The sequence below is a fragment of the Agelaius tricolor genome, unplaced genomic scaffold, assembly GCF_023055355.1.
Source record: "Agelaius tricolor isolate 1412-34295 unplaced genomic scaffold, bAgeTri1.0.p SCAF_1, whole genome shotgun sequence".
NCBI classification, from domain to species: domain Eukaryota; kingdom Metazoa; phylum Chordata; class Aves; order Passeriformes; family Icteridae; genus Agelaius; species Agelaius tricolor.
Window position 1 is genome coordinate 30,148,553 of NW_027269261.1, and position 24,745 is coordinate 30,173,297.

The window sequence follows — 24,745 nt, forward strand, 5'->3', positions numbered from 1 at the left end:
TGCACCCCTGAAACCTGGGGCTGCATTATCCAGGATTAAATTGCAGCAACTGCATTTGTTGCCCAGGAGAAGTCACTGGGGCATGAAAAGTGCATGTGATATTACACTCCAACTGAATGAAATCATCTCAGCTGATGCACTAAAAGCATAGATCTAAACTGTGCAGCTGGGTTTTATATGACAAACTGTCAAACAATGAATTAAAAGTCAATCCTGACTGAACAAAGCAGATACCATTTTGTGTTCTGTGCAGTTGCAGAAATTATATTTGATAGTTAATATTTTAGCAATAGCACCTCTACTACATCTTTTAACGCATTGCAAATTTTTTCATGTATGTGGGCAAAGCTGATGTCATGATTTTTCAGCGCTTCATAATCTCCATGTACTTGACATATGTGTGGTTAATATATATTTTCTGTTTCTGCATGGGAAGGCAGATATGTACAATAAACTCTTTAGAGGAAAAAAAGCTGTAGCCAAAATAATTTTTTTCTTAGGTGTCTAAATTGAATTTGTGAGTAAGTAGTATGCTTTTTATGTTTTACAGTCTATTCGTTCAGTGTCCCTCTAACATTATTATAAAATGACTGAGCCTATGTACTGAAGAATGCTAACATTAGATATGAGATACAGTGAGCCAGTAACCTCTGCCTTAGCTTCCTTTCTTCAGCTGTAGCTGAAATTGCCTGGACTGGTAAGAGGAGGGAGAGGGGTGTGAGGCAGCAGAAGCCATGGGGCAGAAAAAGGCCACTGCAAGGATTCATCAGGAAAGGTAAAGAGGAGGAGAAGGGAGAACAGAAGTAGCAGGGAATGAGGAGAAGGCAGAAGTAGCAGGAAACATAAGTGTTGAAATACCATCCACCAGACTTTAGGTGTCTTTTTGCTTGGAACATCAGGAAAGAGCCATGATCCTTTGTATATATTACAGTAGGTATATTCCAAAGGTCTAGTCTTTGGAGCAGAATGTTACTCAGTTCACAAACATATTGCTGCAATGAGCAGACATGACAAGAAACTGAAATGGATATTGCAACAGCTTGGGAAAAGACACTGGAGAACTTACAAAGCAGTGCCCTGGCAGGCATGTCCTGGACTTGACTTACTCCTGGACTTCACCAGACACTGTGATCAGATCTCTTCTGCTTTTGTGACCCAAGCTCAGTGATGTGCACAGGGATATGTAAGTTTTAGCCATTTATCTGATTTTATATCTGCTGCTGGGGCCACACCAGCCTGCTGTATACTCATCTCTTTCCATTCACAAAACTCTGCTGCTCACCTTGTCTACAGCTGTGCTTCTGCCTTTCATCTCCAGCTAGGGATAATGGGCAGACTTGCATTTGTGGGTGAGGATGCTGGACCCTGTTTATGATAAAGGTTTTCATCTCATACAAAAGGCTTTATTATTATTTCTGAAGGTAACATGCAACCAAAAAATCCCATCTGCTGCATGTAATCAGCAGAAAGAAAACCATTCTTTTGCTGTTTTTATATACAAGTGACAAAATTTTGCCTAAGATTGGCTGACCTTTCAAAGCTAATATAAAAATATTTTTCCAAGTACTAGATGTCCTAATAAACCAAGGAAGGAAAGGTATACTCTGGCTTGTATCACTCTCTAATAACTACTAGAATTTGGTGATGTTTTCATGTAGGGAAGTCCTCACTTCAGAAACAGCATTAACATTTTAAGATGTTACTCTTCCACCCCATGCTATTTCCCTTCATTGTAAGGGGCTAGAGCTGCTGCCTCCTGAATTCAGACACAGTCACAGATTGTGCAAATTGGACAAATGCACTTCAGCATGCTCAGGAGAGTCCCCTTTAACCTGAAATTGGCTCACACTAGGTCTGGCTGGAATATTCATGGAAACATAACAAAGATTCTCACACAGTCTGTGAGCATGGCTCACTTGAGAGCCAGTAACTCCCTAAATCATTTCAGTTTGTTCCACAACAGCACATTTCCCTCAAGCCTGGCTGCTGTGTGCTCATGAAGTAAAAGCATGAAGCCTCAGGAGCTCTGCAATGAGTGTCTCCCCAGCAGTTCCATCTGTAGCTGTGCTTTTCCCCATTATGCCTTCTCTTGGGGATGATATGTGAGAAATCAGAAAATCCTCATCCCTTGCAATCGTGGAAAAGTTTTCTCCTTTCTTTAAAGGTTCTGGCACGGTTATGATGACCTTTGTGTTATCTGTTATGTTCAGATATAACTTATACAATATCACTGTTGTATCATCTCCTCCACCTCTTGTCTCGTTTGTTCACTTTAACATTTCAAGCAGTTTATATTTTTATCTTTTAAGGGTACTCTCCCCACCACAAATGTATTCACCCTATCCTTCTTTGTAATCACACACAGCAAGGCCTTTCAATGTATGAAATGAGACTTGTGCATGGGCTTTGTCCACCTTGACTGTCTGTATTAACATGCTTTAGCTAAGTAATGAAATAAAATGCTTTTCAACATCATCTGTATTAAGCTATAGGGTGCTACTACAAAAGATTAATGGTTTCAGCTGGTGTGCTGACAGGCAGAGAGGGATCACTGCTGCCCTCTTGTTCCAGACAGAATTCCTCTCCTTGAAGAGATGGTGTGCTCCTCAGGCCTCGTGACAGACTGACTTAGGATTTATTTTCTTGGCAGAAATAAGAGTTGGGGTGGAAACTTGTATGTATTGTACAGCAAATCTTTTGGTTTTTTAAATTTTTCTTGAGTTAAAAAGGTCAAACATGTTTTCTTGGGAACATAAAACTCTTCTCAGTCATCCCAGAAACAGAAACTGTTGTAACATTAGTAGGTAACTTTACATTTCCTTTCACCACTGAACCTATAAACTGTGATGGAAAGACTGTTTCACAATCTCTCAGAATAAGCATATTGTGTATTGCATGTTAACTACCTCTGTTACAGGATAGGGAAATCATAAGCTGCTAACTTAGGCTACTCTTAAGGTATTTCCTTAGTTATCCTTTACCTTGAAAATTATATAAGGATATTTTCCTTATATATACTAATTTTTTGCTTTCCAAATTTCTCTTTCAAGAGCTACTGATGTCTCTTCTTTTTGCAACAGTTTCTGGTCTTGTTTTTGTTAGCAAAGCCATTGCAAAAAGTGGTTTAACACATTTGATAGTGTTTTATGCCAAATATGAATGTTTAACTTGCTTTTATCTATATCTAAAATTATTGTTCCAATTTTTAATTATGAAAAAACCTAATTATAAGCAATTTTATACAAATTACTAGTTATTGACTATGTCCTCTACTAAGTAAGGCCTAAATAGGGAATTTGAAGAAGCATTTCCAGAAGAGAGAAATGGTTAATCACCCCAATTTCATTAACTGCCTCTTAAAAGTTAGTTTTTATTCTAATCAGAAGTTGCTTCTTTGGACACCATATAGTCATTGCTTAAATCTGATTTACCTTATAGCTGTTTTAAATCCTTCTGAAGAACTAACGTTTGATCCAGTAGAAGAGAATCTTCGAATGAAAATTGAAGAAGAAAAAAAAAGGTACTAATTCTGCCTCAGATTTCTACCATCCTTCAGAAGATAAATTATACTGATAGTATATTCCAATTATAATTCTGCACATGCAGCTACCCTCAGGGTTTTCTCTGACATTTTAAAAATATCAGCTTTGTGGTTCACTAATAGTTCTAAATTTGTGTATATGCTGTTGGTTTGTCTGTCAGATGCCACAGTAGATGAGAGAGGTAAAATTTATGCTTGAGCTAAAGGTTAAAAATAAATAAAAACAGCTTAATGTCCTCCCTGAGGATTAGTGTTTTCAACTTGTTGTTTGAATCCAAATGTACTGTGAGCCTTTTGGGTTGATTCAGAAAAGTCCTGCCTTTCTTGTCCTAAAGAAGCCCTTTAGGTTATACAGGACTCACTAAGTGTAAATAAAATGCAGATTACACACTGGTTAACCAATCCTTGCCAGGAGGATTAAAAAAAGTATATACAAGGATATCAGTATGAAGTATTTTGCTGGCATTTGTTATTCACAATCTCTGAGGAAAAAAATCTGGCTCTTTCATACTCCTGGTAAATCTCCAAGTGTCTATTAGCCAGGAGAGTAATGAAGCTTGCATCTAATGAAGCTTCCATCAGGAGAACCAGTCTCAGCTCCTATCTGAATCCCAGACACTAGTTATTTATTAAGGGTAACATGTTGAGAATGCAAAAGAAATCATTTTCATAGTTGATTGAACCTGTATTTTAACTGTTAATCAATGTGGATCCCACTTGAATTTCACTAACTTCTTCATGAAATAAAAGGCTTGTGGAATAAGTTTCTTGCACTTACTGTCCTGTGAAGCTTTTGTAAGATATGTGATGTTTCCTTCTACCATCTGTCTGTGTCCTCTGCATCTCTGATTATTATACATTATTTTATAGTTTAAATCTCTAACAGTTCTAGGTAGGACTAACCTTTGTTCAGATATATGTTGGAAATTCTGTAATACACTTTCTTCTTCTCATATTAGCTATAAAACAGTGTACAGTCGCTTCAAAGGACTGAAGGTAGAGATTGAGCACCTACAGCTTCTTATGGAAAAAGTGAAGATGAAGGTGCAAAAAGACTTTGAGGTCTGGTGGTCTGAAGAGGCAAAAAAATTCCAAGTATGAAATAATTTTGTATTTCTTCCATTTTCGTGTGAATCTAGCATCTTCAATATTTTCTTTAAGAAGTAGTTAATTGACTAGACAGAAAGGAGTATGAAGGAAGGAATTCAGGGTCTGGTTCACCTGTACTTATGCCAAGGTGAGTCGGACAAAGGTAATGGGAATTATACTTATGTGAAGCTAAAAAAAAATTCAAACAAATCCATTTTTTTCCTGCTCTATTTTCTTTTTGATGTTCTCCCAAACAACTTGATTAGTAGAGAAGTATGGGCCCAAAATGCTAACAACTCTGAAAGAATATTATCAGATTGCAAAAAATAATCTTTTTTACTGCTAGCAAAACTATGATTTCATCTGCATTTTTTGCTGCAAATATGCTGCAAAATTACTGCTAAAAATTACTTTTTAGCTTCCTTTGCTTGCAAAGGCTCCTGTAACTTTTCAGCTTCCCTAGGCTCCCAGAGGATCATCAGCTCCCAGCACAGGGTGTTTCCTCACTCTCTAGCTGAAGTCCACCAGTGTTTAAGCACAGAGTGAGCTAATGCAATGACTTGTGTAAAAATGACCTAAAGACCTGTCATTTTAACCACTGTATTGGAAGTTCATAACACAATCAGTCTGAAAACTACATTCTACTGAAACAACCTAGCTTTCTTGTGCTCCCCTTCTGACACTTTTTTAATGTCTTCAAGTAGTGACACAGCAACTCACAGCAAAGCTCGGCCAAACGTACATCAGCCTCATGAAAAAGAATGCTGAGTGCAGTCCATCCCATATCATTTATTATTAATTGGAAGAGATTTCCTCCTTGAGGAAAAGTTGTTATAAAGAAAGAAAGTTTTAGCTTATATTTTGGTTAAGTCTCATGAGTATAGATTTAAACCACATTTTTAAGAAAACAGCCTAAAGTAAATACAGAACTTAACATTGGGAACTTAGTTACCCATACACTGCCACCTAAGCAGCCTAATTGCAAGTTAGCATGACCAAATACTTTTCCAGTTAAAATCCCTAACCATATAGGTGGCAAAGAGGATGACGTTTTAGTCACCCTCCTGTCTAAATATTTAGGCTTTTCAAAGCACTGCAAGTAATATTCTTGAATACACAGCAGCACATTTTTCTCCATCCCTTAAAAAAGAGAGTTCCACAATTCAACCTCTCATGATTCATCAGTAGAAGATTAGAGAACTGGAAAACATAATTGGGATTGATTTCTTAGATCTTGACCTATCTATACATCTGAGCTCCCTAAGAAACTGAAATCAGTGAACATATGCTGTTACATATTAAAAACCTGTAACTTGAGCTTAAAAATACTCAAACCAATCCTAAATACTTTTCTCTTTGTTCAGAAGTGTTTGTGCAAGTGGAGAAAATACTGAGTGATTCAGGTTCTGTGTTTTCTGAATGAGTCATTGCTTACCTTGTTATTACTGAAATTTATAGTCCAATATGAAGCACTTTAAAAAAAATCCTAGCCTGATAATTTTGTTTTTCAATCTAAATGAGCAGGAAAAGCCAGAGATGGTTGACTCACCAAATACTGTCAATCCTGTTTATCCACAGTTTATCAGATCCTCACAGCACCTATCACCTATCAGGTAAATTGCTTATTTTTCTTTTCCTTCCTTACATGGGAAAAAATGCCCTTTTAATAAAAGTGAAGTTGTCCAGAATGCTTTTGCAAGTACCACACTGAAACACTGTATTTTCAGTTACAACAGAAACAATTGCGTAAAAAAGTAAATTTTATCATTCAGTTATTTGAAAGTCCTATTGAAGGTAGGACCTCAGTTCTTTTGACATGTTTGTCTTGGAACCTTGGAAACTTTTCTATAGGGGCCCCACAACAGCTAAAAAAGGTAAGCCTGTTAGCAGTCAGTTTTGTGAATGAGGAGACTGTATCTCCTTTGGGATGTATGTAGGGGACTTCAAACCAAAAGAGATTTAAAAATTATTTCATATATATCCTAGATAGACTTGCTCCTGAAAAATGTCATAGTACTACATTTATGCAGCATATTATTCCACAATGATATTATATTTGATATTGTAAGATGGTGATGTGTCATATACAGGAGAAAAATGTAATCATCTTGGTTGTTTCATCAACAGTCACCTCTGATTTTAACACCCCTAATTTAAATTTGCAGTAATAGGTTTTTCATAACCATCAGGGAAAGTAGTGTGCAAGAAACCACACACCTGACTGTGCCAGTTTGATTGAACCCATATTTTAACTGTTAATCAATGTGGATCCCACTTGAATTTCAGTAACTTCTTTATGAAATAAAAGGTTTGTGGAATAAGTTTCTTGCACTTTCTTGCACATTCAAGGACAATAAATGGAGGTGTTCTCTCCCCTTCCTTCTTTCTCCCTCCCTCTTCCTCTTTCCCTCCCCACCTTTCTCTTGCTCTTTTTCTGCCCCTCTCTCCTCCTTGTTACGCAATTAACATTCCTCTGCTGAGTGGCTTTACCTACATTTTTATGACAGTCATCTGCATAAATGATGTTTTACTGTTTTCTTAAAACTGTAAAATAACTTAAAGTTTTATTTAACACTCTCATGTATCCATAGTAAATGCTCCATAATCAGTATAGAAAATGATAGACATAGTCTTCTAAAGTTTTCTGATAAGACATTTTCAGATCTCTCAAACTGATGAAAACCAACTCCAGTCTTCTCTACTTTGCTTTGGTTCTTATTCAGTGTCCTCTCAAGACTTAGGCATTAATCACTTTGCAAATGCTTTTAGGCCCAATCTGTGCTGTTCATTTCTGGTCTAAGGCTGAAGGTTACTTGTCCCAGAGAAAAGCTCACGAACCAGAACATGAGAGCATTTTTGGTCTAGCTTAGCACAAATTCAGCCAAATTAGCTCAAGCAATCCATGACTGTCACTCTCTATACTGTCCTTTGAACTAAGCATCTCTTGTGCAACCCCTCTGCCCCACTGATCTTGGGAACAACAAATTTCAGTTGGTGTGCTGATGCATTGCTCAGGAGAGCAATGCCTTTCACACTCTAATTAAAAATTCTTGAACTAAAAAGAGCATATGGTAATGCCCAGGCGCTTTCTAGAGCAATGGGGAACTGGCCTCCAGCAGTGGTGAATCCTCGTTTTCCTTCCCTGGCTCAGAAACAAAATCTCATAACTGATTTCTTTATGTTTTTTTAAGCTTTTCTATCAAATGCCTTTAGTGTTCATGTTTATTACTAGAGGACAACTCTAAAGAAAGTCCATCTGGCATTTTGACTAGAATGGAGAAAGGTGCCTGGGTGCTTTCAGCTGCCAAGCTTACTTCAGAGTCCTGTACTGCCACACATGATTCCCTGCAAAAAGCGTATGTTCTTTACAGTGAACAGTTTCTCTGTGTCTAAGTAATGGGCATATTGACTGAGGCTGACTGGATGATCCTTGCATAAATATCACAGACACAGAATATTTATCTTCTGGAACTAAAATTGTAGAGGCAGTTGGGATGAATGTAGCTTTATTTTCCCATCTCTATCAATATTCTTGCAATAATCTTTAAAAGTCAAGTGCTCTTTCCTTCCTATGGTTCTAAAAAGTTGATCTTATTTTATGTTAGGCTGTTTAAACGTATTTTACTCGGGTACATTTCCAGTGGCATGTATATGGAAGTAGAAACACTATTGCTGCTTTTTCTGAGGCAGGAGCTACAGGCTTAACCTCCCACTGGGCATGAAAATTTACTTTTTCCCCTACTCCAGTCAATAACATTTTAGAGTAATGGTTTCAAATTTCAGACTTTAAAAGAATAAAATAGTAGAATATTTATTTCCCAAGGATTTCTTTGGCCCCAGTTGTCACAGCAACTTTACTTACCACTTCCCATAATTGTGTAGAATGAATCCAGGCTACAGGCACTTATTTTCCTGAGACACAAATGGCACTTTTTTCTAGCCTGTATAAAAATCAACCATCTCCTTTTGGAATGATATTGCTGTCTTCACCCAGCAGAATAACCAGCCACCAAAGCAAAAGCTGACATAAATTATGTTTGATATAATGTGGTGTAAATAAAACCTGTTTCCAAGATGGAATTCAGTTAACAGGTGTGTTCAATAAGTATAAGATCTAAAACTATGTAGGCTAAATTCTAAGAGTGCTATTGACAGAGTAAGCATGCAGTAAAACCATTCAGACAAACTCCTGAATGGGAATGGATATAAATACAATCTTCAGGCTAGCAATAATAATTTATATAACTCAGCATGCAAAAGACACAGGTGTATTCCTAATCTTTGTGTGTTTGAACAAGGTCTTTTGATCACCTTCTACTGTATGACTTGTGTGCATTGTTATTGTTTGACACACCTAATATGTCATGTTTCCAGAGAAAATTAAGCCTTGGGAAGGCTCAAATTTTATTTTATACTAAGTTAATTTATAACTAAAATAACAGAGAAGGGAGGCTGGTAATCCTTTTGAGGCTTAAGAAGGATGCACACACCTAAAAGGCGCTTGATGCATGGCCAAATATGTCTCATTTTTCAGTTGAAAAAATGGCTGAATTGTTAAAGTGTCGAAATGAGTCTATGTTAATAAAAGAGTTGAATAGTGACCATTTCTGCCTCAGTCAGTGAGGTCTGAAAGCTGTGGTGCTACCTGAACTCACACTGTATATATGTTTATGTCTCTTAATGGATTCTTGTTCAAGTTTGCAAGAAGTCTGAAAATGCATGTCAGGCTCAGCACTCCGTATATATTCCATGCATTCAGAATTCAAGCACAGCCTTTTGTTCTTCCTCATACAGTCTCTCTCACAATGGCTTTCATTTAAAGAATTTATCAGATCCTTGTCTATTCAAATTGCTTCTCTCACTGAACATTTCGTTTCAGTAGTGTTGAAGGGTTCCTGTATTCCCTTTGAATCATATAAATGTTCGTTATTCAAATCTTACAAAAATTTTAGATTTTTTTCCTCCTCTTAGAATGAATGCATTCCTTTTTATCTCAGTCAAATCTTTCTTAACCTCACTCATTTCCTTTTACTGCATCTCATTTGTCCTATTCCAGCAAGTCCCACAGTATGTTCAACCTCAGACTCCTTGGCTGTTCTGTTTCTTATTCAAAGTCTTCCTGGCACTTTAAATTCCTTTGGAGTCATTTTCAAATAAATCTTCATGTTGTCTGATGACTCTGAGCATCAGATTTTTTTAACAATTACTGTCCTGGATCACAACAGTTACCCCCTATATTAATGTTGTGTGAAACAAGTTCAATGTTTACATATTTTACAGCATTTTCTGTCTAATCATTTTTTATTCCTGCCATTTTCTGCAGTGTTACATAATGATAAAAATATAATCTGGGAATAACATCATCAATTAGTGACATTTCAAAGGTTTTCACATTCTTTCGTAACAACTGGAACAATACATCTATGAATTTGCAAGTTAGGCCAAATTTAATTTTGTAGCCAGCTATTAAAATGCTCAGCTTTAAGCAGCTTGAATCTTTCCTGTCTGTACACTGAACATCTGTTCCCCTCATGTCCAAAACTCAGATAATTGGACAACTGCAGCTGAGGTTTTCTTAACATTACAGAGGTTACACACCTTCAAATTTTCAATTTCCATTTTAATCTACCTGATTTTCCATTATTTTTCAGCTGGCAAGTTAAGCACTCATACCATGACATGCATCGTCTCTGCAGCTCCTCTACCCAGTGTACTTGATGGAGCTGATCAGTCCGTGGGTCAGTTGTCTCTGGTCCTTGGGTTCCTGCAGCAAGGGAAACTCTGCTGCAACCCTGTGTACATCTCTGTGACCCCTGTCCCATGCCTGCCTGAGACATACACTCTCAACAGAGGATTCTCCCCCACCCCAGTCCCCCCAGAAAAAGAAAGTTATCCACTGGGTGAAACATCAGGTACTAGGTTATGAAAACAAACAGACATATAAAGTTGACAGACTATCTTTAATCTCCAGAAAAAGTAGGAATTTTACTGAAGTTGTCAGGAAGCAGTCTTTGAGATTTCTTAAATTCAACTCAAGGAAAAATCAGATAGATTGAGAATGAAAATAGGAATCATACACTGTCAAAACAAGCTGAATAATATTAGAGGTTAAAGCTTGGGCAACAGACAGACACAGGACTTACATACCTTGCATGTCCACCCAAATCCAAAATGTGTTCCAGGAATGCCTGTTTGCACATTAAAGAAATGTTGAATGGCATCTCTAGATATCTCTGGATCAACTCCTTGCCTGAAGAAGACTTTCATCACACTAAAGTTTGTCAGGCATAATTTTGTTTGGCTTTGTTGGAGCATCCTGAGATGTCCAGTCCTTCATGCTGGTCACACAGAGTGGGGTATTATTACCTCCACCCCATGCTGGCATAATGACTTGCCATTAAATCTAAAGCATTACTAGAACATTTCTCAATTTTTTGCATTACTAGAACAGCATCTAACACTCAGATGAATGAGTGTCCTGACTTCTAAGAACAGGCTAGGAACAAGTTATATCTGAACATACAAACCACTGCACAGCAGAATTACACTCTTTTGTCCCCCTATGATTCAACTTATCTTCCAATGTCAGTATCAGAGCATCAGTATGAAGGATGCAAATTATCCCCATACAGACCATCCCTCTAGCCTAGGAATTAAAGAAATCTCTAGGATATAAGAGATGGATTTGAGTTTTGCCAAACTGATGAACTCATTTGTTTGATTAGCACACTAATTGTTAACCTCTTACATGGAAGCAGAACTTTGAGTCATTTCAAAAAATAGTTACAGGCTTTCTTATAAATTTCCTTAACTTGCAGGAGAACAGTTTGCATCCCACAATAAAAATGTCTGCTTGCAACCCCACAGGCACCAGATAGGAGATGAGGGTCCATCTCTAAGTGCAGTAATGTTAATTTCCTGATTTTGGGCATCATCTCATCAGTCTAAGTGGGTTTTTTAATATTGCTTTCCATGGGTGCCAATTCTACCAGAGCTCCTTGAGGCAAGTTTTGCCATATTGTCCTTGGGTCCAGGAATGTACTAGAAACTGACATGCCCAGAGTTCTAACCATGCCACACCTTAGTTAGTATATGGGGGGGAGAGGGGAGGGGGGGGGGGGGGGTTGAATCAATCCAAATCCCTTTCAAATGGGGATTTAACAATTTTGGGCAATTTTTTTTTTTTTTTTTTACAATGTAAAAAAAGAATTCAAATAGGTAAACTACTGCAACTTTAAAATACTTCAGCTGACTCAGTATTTGTAAAATTATACATTTTGTGCATGGCAAAGAGAAAGCAAAGATGCTTATTTTAATTTTTAAAAAAGCAATAAAAAATAATCACATTAAGTCACATTACTTTATGTTTGTTGTAGGCTAAGAATAGAGGCAGGGATGGTTGCTATGGTTCAGCTGATGTGTAGAGATTTAATAAACCTCGGTTATGTGACTTGGATGCCTCAGTATCTCAGGGCACAGACAGAGAGGCCTTTTAGAAAACTGAATTTAAAACACTTAATCACTTCATTTTTAAGAACTGCCAAATCAGTGGAAAAAATGTTCAGGAAATCCTAAAGCAGAATGACGATATAAGGTTCCCAGACATTGTTGAACCACATAGTAGGTAATAACATCACACATCCTTTCTAGCTCTTATAATATGCAGATGTAATAAAGTACAGAATATTATTGACATTAAATAAGATATTGCTTTAGTTGAATTAGGGAGGTGTGAATGGTATGGGACTCGAGGAGTTAAAGAGAATCATTCAGCAAACCTGGAGCTGTTCAGCTGAAAATGACTTATACTCCTGGGCACAATATCTTCTGCAAAACTGAACCTGGCACAGTGTAAAACAGTAAAATTTTAGTAATAAATTTCTTTCCCTTTTCAAGTTCTCTGCCAGAAATATCAATTCATCAGCCAACAATGAACAAACTACTGCAGAGCTAGAAAAGCAAGAACTTGCCAATCCTGCCATCTACTGGAAAAATCCTTACACTGAGTAATTTACTTTTTCCACTCTAAGATTGGCACCAGATCTGGCAGTATGTGCAACTCCCAAGAAAAGCAGAGAGTCTCTAGATATCCGGTGGTGGAAAACCATCTCCCTAACAGTGAGCTTCCTTGATAATGATATCTGCAGAGGCAGGAATGCACAGCAGCTGTTTGCAATATATTTGGCTATCATCAACAAGCCCCATCCCAAAGTCCTCACTGAATTTTTACCCAGTCTCTCGCTGATTTTGGTAACAACTTTGCCTGACTAAAGAAAGAACAGAAAATGAGTAAGGGCCTCACTTGGCTAATACTCAGTTTAAGAACTAAATATACCATTACAAACTGTACATCGAATATATCAAAGTGCTTTACAAGTCTGCTTAGAACGCAAATACTAAAAGTATATTTTTTGTGAAGGTATTTGTCATTCTTTCATAGCCACATTCTCTACAAAAACATAATCATCATATGGATTAAACTGAAAATCTTCTTTCAGTAAACAAGTGTTTTATATAGATTTTTAAAATTTTGAAAAACATCTTCTTTGTAGTTAGTTAGTGTATGTATTAATATTGCCTACACAAGGGCTGTATTCTTTTATTTCCTTCTTTTTCCTTCATTTCTTCATTTCCCATTCAGTTTTTCAGACACCAGTAGAGAGAGCCCTAATGAAGATCCACCTGTGAAAAACAATTCAGTCACTTCTGGTAGCCCAACTTTAAAAACAAGGTAAGAACTATACCTTGGCTACTCAGAGGAAAGAGCAAAGTATAAAATAATATAATGCCTTCACAGTCCTCCATCCATCTATTCAAAAACAGTCTCCTTGAAATATAAAAATAAAAAATTTTACAAATTGCAGATTTTCCTCTAATTTCCAAACCAACTGCAGGCTGCAGCATAGCTTTACACCAATCTGCTGCATCATCAGGATTACAAAGGTGGTTTCGAGTTTGGCCTGAAGCTTTTTCCTCTATAAACTTATGAATATTCATGACTGTGCCTTCCCAGCCTTTTCAGAGAAAGGTATTCTGAAAGAGTAAATAAAAACATTTGAAAATAAGTGAAATCAGAGTGTGTATGTATTGAAGAATTTTAGAATGCAGGAACTAGGCAGAGATTTTTTCATACTTGTGATTTTGTCTTTAAAATATTTTTAATGTCCCTCCCACAAATTATTCTGTTAAAATAAAATGGCAAAAGTTTCAGGCTTGGCAAAGGTTATATGTCATGTTTTCTCAAAAGAGGAACTGCTTTGTCAAAATTAGCTTATCAGGTTAACAGAAACTACTAGGGTTTTGAGCCTCTCTATTTTTTCTAGTGTGTTTATTTCCACATTCTATTCTCCCACTGAAACATTATGCCAAGTCACTCTGCTTCCAGAAGTTATATTCTTATTGTGCTCAACAGTTCTGGCTATCAATGCCCTTAGGAAAATATGGTCAAGTTAATGCATTAGTAAGAAGAAAGCACAAGGGTTTTTTCTTTCATTTTCCAAAACAATCCATTTCTAGAGCAGAAAATAATCGTGGAAAATGTCATGCCCCAAAACCTAATGTTTTAAATTGCATTTGGGTTTAAGAAAAGCAGAAGAAAAATAGAAGCTAAAATGGAATTTAGAGAGTACCTTCTCAATATCCTGTGGGTTTTTATTTTTTGTATTGTTGCTAAGTAAATGAAAATCAATCAAGAATAGTCCCTTATTGGTGTTCTGTGATTACCTTGTAAATTACATAAAAATAGGGGAGTTTTAAGTTCAGAGTAATTTCTTCCTTGTTTTTCCATTTTGGTTCACTGATTCAGCAACTGAGAACTTAATTAGTAGCACAAAGACAAGGATATTACACTGCTGCATATGTCAGTCATAGAAACCACCTACTGCTGCAGTCAGTATGGAACAGTGAAAATAACTATAATTACAGAGGTATGAAATGTAAAAAAAAAAAGTTTTTCCCTTTAGTTCCCCTTGTCCCTCTGTATTGTAATTTTTTGTTGCTGTATTTCTCATCTCCCAATTAGTGCTCAATCTTCAAATAAGGTTAAAGATGCAGGTGGAAATTCTTAGCTTTCTCAGCTGAGTAGAACAGCTTCATTGTATTACATCATCTTACACCACCAGAGTATCTGTTAAAAACAGTCATGAGTCAATGATTTAACAGCATAGGTACATGAGTTCAGCTGGAACTGGAGATTCAGCAGCACAAAGGATTTGGTCTGTCAGGAGATGCCCTGTGGCGTTCACATTCTCTGAAAAAATTCCTTCGCCCAGGATTTTTCTCCTGGGAAGCTGAGAAGTCTCGGAGAAAAGGAAAACAATTCTTATCTCATTTGCTTCTCCTGTGTTGTGCTCGTGTGTGGAATGTGTTTGGAGATTGTTTACCCACAGGTGATTATTTCATTGGATTCTGGTGTGAGTCGTTTTGACTCATTGGCCAATTATGGCCAAGCTGTGTCAGGACTCTGGAAAGAGTCACAAGTTTTAATTATTATCTTTTCAGCATTCAGTATCTTTTCTGTATTCTTTAGTATAGTTTAGTATAGTATTCTTTAATAGTATAAAAGTATACTATACTATATATATACTATATATATTTTATACTATAACATAGTATAAAAGTAAAAAAAACTATAATAAAGTAATAAATAGGGATTCTGAGAACATGGAGTCAGATGCATCATTCCTGCTTCGTCAGGGCATTGCCCTGCAAATACAATAATGTCCTGAGTACCATGTGATTGTTTACTTCTGTGTATGTATGAAAACTTAATTCCCCCAAAGTAGGCAAAAATTCTATTGATCTGTTCAGATGTATAACAGCCTGAAGCAAGCAAACACACGGCATAGTCACATCCATCATTTCCTTGGTAAACTCACTACATTAAGCTTTTCCACTTGGTAATTAAGTCTTTGACTCAGCACTACAATATTTTTAACCCTTTGCGAGAGGTCTATAGCTGATAAGCAAGTAGCCTTCCCACACTAAAGAGATGGTGGCTAATCTTAGGAACCTACATAAGGCCATTAAGAAGTCTTGAGATCAATTCTCTGCTAAACTGTGCCATATCTAACAATGCATCTAAAGAATAAAATCCTTTATGGTGAAAAAAAAGACGTGACAGAAAAATTAACCTCTTACTCCCTTGAGTTCACAAGCATACTTTCTTATTTCAGGACCCCACCAAGTTCATCTATTCCTCTGACTGGAGACAGCCAGGCTGATGCTGACATCCTAGCTTTCATTAAAGCAAGACAGAACATCCTCCAGAAGAAAGGTAAATCTTGCCAAAATATAGAAAGCCAAACCAAAATCTCCAGTACAGCATTTTGAAGTCAAAATAGCTTTAATCCACATTTCACTGATGCAAGTGAAAACTGATTCTGGCTTCAGTTTTATTACATTATGTTCTCATCCTTTCTAAACTCTTGAGGTTCTTCACATGTATTTCTTAAGTGGCTCAATGCTGCAGTGAAAAATTATGAAGGCTCTCTGTTTTACTAAGCCACCATCAGTGAATATCTGGTGCATGCATGGCTGTGCAACCTGCATAGTATATTATTTTACCCTTAAGCAAATGCATTTGAATGTGGTTCCTTGATGATCCAAATTTTTCTCTATAGATTTTCTTTAAACTATGTGTTCTGATTCTCATCTGGTATAAATTTAGTTGTAACAGTTGAAACCAAATAAAGATAACTCAAATGATTGCGCTGTACCCCTGCCTCAGGAGGCCGACTGGCCCACTGTGCCTGGAAAGAGAATACCCTCAACAGATATTTCACTATGTCAAGGTCTAATGAAAATTTCTATGAGTATTTGTCATCAAATCAGGTACCAAGAACAATCATAGGAAGGTAATAAAGTTCACTCTAGAGTGTAGATAAGTAAAATTGGCAGGAAGCAGAAAGCAATAAATAAACAGTGTCACTGCAAGGTAACCTAAAATTTATTATGACAAAGAAAAATGACCTGTGCTTTTTTTCCCCCTGAATAATAGTTTTTAGTGGCAGCAACCAATTATACAAAATATGAGCATGTTAGTGGTTACTGAAGCAATAACTTTCCATCAGCAGTTCACTGCTGACGACAGCATTTTTCAACAAGCTATCTGCACCTGGCAGATGGTGTTAGCACTGTCACAAAGTGGGGCTTTGGTATCACACTCCTTATCAGAAAACTGTCAGGTAAACACACACTGGCTGAAAATACAGTGTCTCTACCCTACACTCATCCAAAGCAAACACTTAGCACGCTTAGGCTTTGGGATCCCTTTTGTCTTTATTTAGAAAAGCTGTAGTCAGGTTTGTTTTCCAAATGAAATTAAACTGGATTTATAGGCAGCTCATCAAAAGAAGGTTAGAGATAAATGTCTTACAACAAATATTTCAGGCCTTCAGAAGGCTCAAATCTAACTTAATGTGTGATGTAGAGTAATGTAATTAACAAGAGCACATCTTATCCTATAATCATCTCCTAAATCACACCTTATCAAAAATGTCTCTCTCAAATGCCTTTTCCATCCTGATTGTTTTCAGCCAGTGGCTATCACCTGGCATCATCCATCAGTTTCAGAAGGGACTAGACATTATCAACATTGACAGCTATTTAGACCCCAAGTCATAAAAGGTATTCTTGTGGAACAAAGGACAGTCAACACTTAAAATTATTCTGAATTTCAGTCAGACAAGATGAGCTTCCCTAAGTGGATGAAAAAGAAATGGAGTATCATTTGCTCTTCCTGGCAGTGCAGGGCTGGATGACTCAACAAATTGCTAAGTATGAGCAGGAGAATAAAAATGTAAAGAGGCTATATCAATTCAGCAAATGTGTAGGGACCTGATGTGTCACAGACAAGAGACTACTCCGCAGCAAGTTCTGAGAAGGATTTGGAGTCAACCTAGCAGATAAAAAAAGGCTTTTCTTCCTTGTGAGGAAAGGCAAAACCTTCCAGATTTAAGGGATGGAGCCACTGATAGCATGAACCATTGAGCAAATAAAGTTTGTAAATTCTAATTTAGCAAGATAAAGGAGGAGAACTAGAGGGTTTTCTTTTATGGGACAAGGATGGGGGCTATGATGTCCCCATTCCCATTCCCACAAAATAAAACTCTCAGATGTAGAGTTAGGTAGAGAGGAAAAGTAGAAGAAGAATGTAGTCTCCCTTCAAACTTTGGGGGAAAAACACTGTGTCATCAGTCATGTAATTTTTCCTCAAGAAATTTCAAACACATGAAAAACATAAGAGAAATTATTTGCCCAGAGCCATTAAGCTGCATCAGACACTTTCACACAGATCAAAGTGTGCTGAGTCCCACTTCAGTGCTCTCTTGCTTCCTTACTAAACTCTCTTCAACTGAGATGTTCAACAATCCTTTCTACATTTGCATGCAAATGTATTCTCTCTCTGCATGGCTGTTACACACACAGTGCCCTGCAGGAAACATGAGGAAGCATAGGGTCAGCCAAGCCAAAGTCTGCTGGGCTTAAAACTGTCAACATCCTTACTGCTCTTTCCTTTATTGATCCTGATCCTTTCAAACTGTTGTATTAGTATCTTAGAAGCAAGGTGGGGGCCCTACTATACATTAGAGGTGGGGGGAAAAAAATGTGTGCAGAAGCCAACAGAGTGGAAAACAAGTTTCATAAATGGAAAGCATGGGAATGCTCAATTTCCTTAGTGACAGTAATGCAGGGGTGGGAATGAGAGGTCTCAGTAAAGATTACCTCAGGGACTGTGGGTTATTACCATTTGCTTTCTAAACAGAGCAGAATTAAAGCAGGTACATTCACAGGGTCTTGCTGGGATTGTTGGAGCACTGTAATAACTAACACTGGAAAGCTTTTTAGAATAGGGCTACTCGGCAAACATGCTTTTGATGCCACATTCAGTGTTGGGTAGAGAAATGAAAATGCAGAATAGTAGATGAATGATTTTTGTGTCTTAAAAGATTTAAATTAAAGGATTTTTTTTTCTTTCTTCTGTTTTGTATTTCTGAAGTTTGTTTTAAAACTGACAATGGAATCTGAAATGTAGTCTAATGTATTTTTTTATCTCCTTTCAGGCTTGGGGAACAAATGAAATTCTTGTCAGACTCCACTATTTCCTTTTAGAAACTGTGAAAGTTCTTTATTCTTTCCCTTCCTCTTCTGTTTAGAAACAGGTACAAGTAAGTACTTCACATGTACAGGTTTAATTGGTAATGGCATATAAATTGTCTTTGACAGCAAAATCCATTTCTCTGACAATAGATATTTGAGTATTTGCACTCAGTATCTTCACCTTCCATTAAGATTAACAAAACTGAAACAACTAATCAGGAGTTTTACAAACATTTTTGTTTATGAGAATTCATTGTACATTTCTAAATGTTAAAATTATCTAATGTATTAATGATCTTATACATCTTTAATCTGGGAAAGGCTTATTACTGCTGGTAGGGGTTTTTTGCATTGATTTGCATAAGGCTTCGTTAATTATACCTATTGAACATCAAGAGATAGTCATTCAATAACAGTAGTTATCTGTATTACAAAATTCCATAAAATTTCATTTGAGATTTTTTCCCCCTCAAGGAATAACAATTTTCATATCAGATTATTAGAATACTGAGATTGCATTGTAATATAAAACCAAATGTATTTTAGGAAGTAATTCTAGAGCTCAAAATTTCCCAGCTGTTTTCTTTTTATTTGAATGGACTAAATGTTGTACAGAATGGATTATATGTTGTGCAAAATGCATACCCTCCCAGAATATACAGATTTTAGAAGAAACAACTACACTAAATAGGCTTTAAACAGAACAAAGCCAATACTTGTGAAATACCAATGAGATGTGAAAATTTAAATGCATTTATATCTTATATTCAATGTAATTTCACTATTGACTGGGTACTATTTTATTGCATAATATCCAGTTATGAAACAATTTGTTTTACACCTCAAATTAAAATAAAAAGTTGAATGCAAAGTACAGTCTATTTCTCTGAGATATACATACTACCATATTGAAGCTGTCACTTTTTATGCTAGTGATAATTTTATAGTCATGCATTTAGAGGTGTATGGATTGTTCACATAAAAATAAAGCAATATATTGGTAGAAGTCACATATTCTCAAGGATGTATATTTCTTTATATACATGCTGATACTTAATTCTTTGTCAAATTCATAATTATATAGAAGTACATGTTGAATTGCTGTCTTCAAACCTACAGAAAATATGTTTGTCAAATTAACAATTAATATGCAATCAGTTCAAAAATATTAAAGTTGTACCTTTTTTTGCATTTTAATTTTCTGTAAAAGTCAACACAGATACCATATAAAGTGGTAAGCTTTAGTAGAATTTGGTATCTGCAAACTAAGATAAAAGTCAGATCTACTCTTGCTTTGAGAAGAGTTCAAGGATTTAATCAGAATATGAAAAATCCACAGTCCTTCTCCCTTTTATATGTCTGCTTTGTTGGAGATTATATTAAAATGTCCTTCTTCCAGAATTTTTATGTCTGTCATTATTTTTCTTCTTCTCACTCTTTTATATATAAACAGTGTATTAAATATGATCTGCATTATTGTTCATACAGCTTTGCTGAGGAGAGCAGGACCACATTCCTGCTTCCATTCAACACTGCTAGCTGGAGAAGAGCCACAGGTTCCAAAATGTTGCTGGGTCAAGCAACCACCCCTTTTTGTTTCCAGTGAAATACCCCTTGTGGTGGATTTATTTGAAGGTGGCTTAAAGGGAATCACTGGTCCAACATCTCCTTCTTTTTGACATTGAAGCATTTCCAATATCTTTAAGTAGCTGGTTAAAAGAAGGATCTCAGCACTATCTTTGTAAGAGTTATGTGATGCTGCTACTACTTGATGATTCAGTGTTCTGCTCTCCGTTTGCCACGCATCTCACTCACAGAGAGAAAAAAAATTCCTTACTCTTCTGTTTCAAAATTCTCTAGCCTTTTTTTACTCTATTATAAATTTGGTGTGAAATTCAATCACTGTTAACAAAGTAGTACCTGATTGGCAAAATGGTCTAAGATTAAGATTTTACCAGGCACTTAAGAGCTTTGACAAAACTGCATCCAGTAATAAAAAACCGTATAAATATATAACACCATACAAAAAAATAGAAAGTCTTTCTCGCATATTTTGAAAATTTTCATAAGATCACGTGGAAAAAAAGATTGCTCATTTAGTAAATAATAGTCTTAAGACATAAAGCATTCTCTTTCTTAAAAAAACTGTTCCTCTCTTCAAAAATTGAGTCTTGGGTTCACAGGAAAATTCAGGTTGGAAATTATTTCAGCAGGTCTTTAATCCCACCTCTTCCTCAAAAAAGCTTGAGCTACAAGATCAAACCAAGCTGCTGAGGGCTTTGTTCAATGTGGTCTTGAAACTCTGCAAGAATGGAGACCACATAACCTTTCTAAGCAATTCATTCTAATGTTTGACTGTCATCTTGACAAAAACTTTTCCCTTATGTCCAGCCTGAACTTTTCTTTTTGTCATTATCTGTCTCCTTCTCACAAGCCACACTGTCAAAAGCCTGTCTCCAGCTTTTGATGACCTCCTCTCAGGTGCTGAAGGGCTTCTGGATCTCTTCTCTAAGTCTGTGGGGCTTTCTGAAAGCATTTATTGCTTCAAGAAATTATTGTTGGCCACCGACAAGCAAAATTCCTTCTTTTAATAATCTCTCTTCATATAACTTCAAGATTAATTTGAAATAACCCAAGCATTTGCTACATTGAAGAAACAATCAGAGGCCCACACTTATCCTGGTCTGGAATCCTCTCTAAGCCACCTGTAAAACAGCATTGCTAAGCATGGCATTCCTCATGCCCATCTCACTTCAGTCAATTCACATCCTATCTAGCTGGATTTGGTTCAATGTTCATATGGTAAACAGAATTTATTTATTATCTGCAACCAGAATAAATCCAAATATCTTTTCTTTTTTTTTGGTGGGGATTTCTTGAAGAAGTAGCTCTAGAATGCTAGATCCCATACAGATATTAATTGGGATTAATTGATACCAGGCATTGTGGATCATCTCATCTTTTATTTCAACACTTTTCCAATCTTCTATATAGGTAATTTCAGAAGACGATGCATGTGCTCTGCTGTGTTACAGCACTGTAGCTTCTGGGAGGGTCAGGATATGACCCAGATTATAATAAAGGCCAAGGGTCTGTTCTCATTTGTGTTGAATCTGCCAGGGTTCTGTACAGAGTCTGAACCTGCATTAGTGAAACCCGTGAGTTAACCAGGTTTTGGCTTGGGCATTTCACTACTTCCTGGCCACTGCAGCTTTCCAGAGAGCTCCAAGAAGAAAATGGTATAACCTTATTTTGAGTTTCTCTTTCTTGGAATATGGACATGCCCTAACTCAATCTCCCTCTGTCACTCCTGTGTTTTTCAAAGAAAGAAGCTTTGAAGAGGAGTAATAAGGTTCACAAGTGTGTAACAGTGTAAGTATATAATGTATATATTCTTACCTGGTTTAATCAATCATGGGATGCAATTATTTTATGTTATTAGTATAAACTGAGAGGACTTCAACATAATAAAATGCTAAGGTATTATAAATGTTGCTGCAAACATGCAGCTGGTGAATATGGATGCCAAGAAGATGAACATCTGAACGTGCCTTGTTACATATAGCATATTTGGTAGCTCTATATAGAATGTGTTTGTCTTTTCACAGTGAATTTTTAATAACCACAACAATCAAACCACTGGCTTTATATTATTTCATATTAATCACTTTTATTGTTGCTTTAATCAATGTTAAAAAATATATTTTACAAATTTTTTTCTTAATATTTTCACTTCCTGCAATGTTTGCTTTGAAATCCCATCGATAAGACAAGCAAAGTAAACTGTCATGCCTGAATAAATTAAATGGTTCTCTTATTTATATTTAATATGGTTCTAAAAATAATTTCCTTAATTTTTCTCTGCAGTGCAGATTTTAAAAGTCATTCAAGGAGCAAAACTAATTAAAATAATTCAGTATTTCCTTGTAGAAACTGTTTTTGCTGAAATGCTTAGCATGTGAAAGAATGAATCCCCAGATCTTTGCATCCACTTTGTCAACTAGTTCTGTACAGAGACATTTCTACCAAAAAAACTAGTCCAGAAATCATTCTCTATCAGAAGCTTCATAATATCAGGATCAGTGAAGATATCTTTTGACTTATTTAATTACTTAATTTAGAAACAGCTTATTTGTGTTGATGTAAATTATACTTCTGATCACAGTGGTACTTTTTTCTGCCTTTTGAAAACCAAAGAGGAAAGTGAGCAAACCATGTCACTTATTTTTTTGGCCTATCTTTTATTTCACATCTATCCATGTTCAAGATTTGTTAGGGGCTGTAAGAACAATAGGTAAAGCATTTGGAGAACACTGAATCCTTTGATTTGCTCCAAGTGATACATAAAAAGTGATTATTATGTGTATTGTAAACCAGGATGTCATTTTGGTATCTGTCATTTCCAGAATGGCTCAGATTTTCTATGGGAAAAGATGGATCCTATTGGGTCAGTCACACTGAGGAAGAAAGACAAGTGAAGGAATAATCAAGGAGATCATGTCCAGTCCTGGATTCAAAATATGTTTCGTGAGAAGTCATTCCCTAGTTTTGAAAGCAGATGCACTCTTACATTCTATATTGGCAAGGAGCACTGGAAAAGCAGGACCTTGGAAGAACAGTCTACTTCCACGTTCAGCTACTATTAAAAAGTTCTTGCATACTGCATTTTTTATTCCTAAAGTTTGTGAACTCAGGTTTTGTTTATTTTGTAATCAGAAGAGCATTAGAAAAGCAACAAGAGAAGTTAAGACTAGAGAGTGTGCTTTGTCATCCTGTCATAAAAAGTGATTTGCTAGTATTGTTGTTTCAGCACATTGTATATGATGTCTTTTTACCTGGAAGCCAAATTTAATTTCTGATGTGGTAAGCCATGCTGAACTCTCTCTTCCAGATTCAGAACTCACACAAAAACCATTAAGTCTTCAGTTTACTTCAAAATGTATATATTGGGCTTTCTTTTTTCCTGTGGCAAGGCATCATTTCTGGGCTGCTGCACAGATTGTGTCTTTATTTGGTTCCTATATTACAACCTAACACTAGAGGGGGAAAGAAACAAACCAGTAGAAAATACTGTGTTATAGAAATAAGCATACTGTGATGATGTTAGTGACTCAATTTGCAAAACCTTAGAAAATTAAGATCCCAAAAGTAAGTCTGTGTGGACATTTTTTCTTAAGGCATAATTTATACTGCCAACTTTGTCAGCTGGCATGCTTTGTTGATCTGAACGGAAAGAACAGAAGGGGACAAAAAAAATCTGATTATGGGCTGTATTTGTTCATTTATATCATATAGTTTCATACCCTTAACTATGAAATGTACTTCAACTGAGAAAATTTGTCCCAGCACAGCTGTGCACAATTCCATGGTTTGCATCCATTCCAGAAAGCAGGTAGGCTGGCATTCTCTTGGCCTGGTTAGGCATGGGTCCTACCAACAACAAACACCTGGAGCTCCCACCAGAGACAGCCCTGCTAGTGCAATACTCCAGGCTTGTCTACCCATATAATTGCAGTGGAAATGGAGTAAAAAGCTGTACCTTTTAGTTATGGAAGTCGGACACAAGAGTGATGATCTTGTTGGATACTGTGTAAGTAGATGTCATCCTTAGCACTGAACAAGAAAAGGCCTTCCATCAGTGATAATAAGCTGGATTCTCAGCTGATTCAGGTCAGTTTGCTTCATAAGGTTGTTGCAGTGCTCTAAATTCTAACTCCCAAATGTTTTGCTTTTTCAGCTGAAAAGAAATGCCAGACCACCAAGGCTCTGAGTTCCTACACATTGCACTTCCCTGTTGAAATCTTTCTGTTTCCTTACTCACACTAACAGAACAGCCCCAGACAAAGTCCAGGATGGTCTCCTGGGAATTATCCACAATCGTTTTCACTTTTCAGAGTGGTAGGTGGCCTTCTGCTGCTGGTGGTCAGCCATCCTCCTCTGGATTGTTACGAGCACAGTACAAATGGCAAGTCCAGGGATATTAATACAGATATTAATAAAATAATATTAATACAG

At 36.5% G+C, this 24,745-nt stretch overlaps 1 protein-coding gene across 5 annotated transcripts in view; it reads left to right on the top strand.

Moving 5' to 3' along the window:
- Positions 1–24,704, top strand: part of KIF6 (kinesin family member 6) — a 160,356-nt gene extending 135,652 nt beyond the window's left edge. For 3 of the 5 annotated variants that reach the window (XM_071428240.1, XM_071428252.1, XM_071428269.1), the window contains 6 exons: positions 3,439–3,520; positions 4,501–4,636; positions 6,155–6,243; positions 13,272–13,361; positions 15,805–15,905; positions 18,694–20,131. In XM_071428240.1, coding sequence (XP_071284341.1) covers positions 3,439–3,520; positions 4,501–4,636; positions 6,155–6,243; positions 13,272–13,361; positions 15,805–15,905; positions 18,694–18,710 — 515 coding nt within the window. In that variant the 3' untranslated portion in view covers positions 18,711–20,131. Of the gene's footprint in view, positions 1–3,438; positions 3,521–4,500; positions 4,637–6,154; positions 6,244–13,271; positions 13,362–15,804; positions 15,906–18,693; positions 20,132–22,055; positions 22,103–23,136 lie in introns of those variants that run through there. The other 2 variants (XR_011679349.1, XM_071428261.1) reach the window with 2 other exon arrangements.
- Positions 24,705–24,745: the final 41 nt, after the last annotated feature.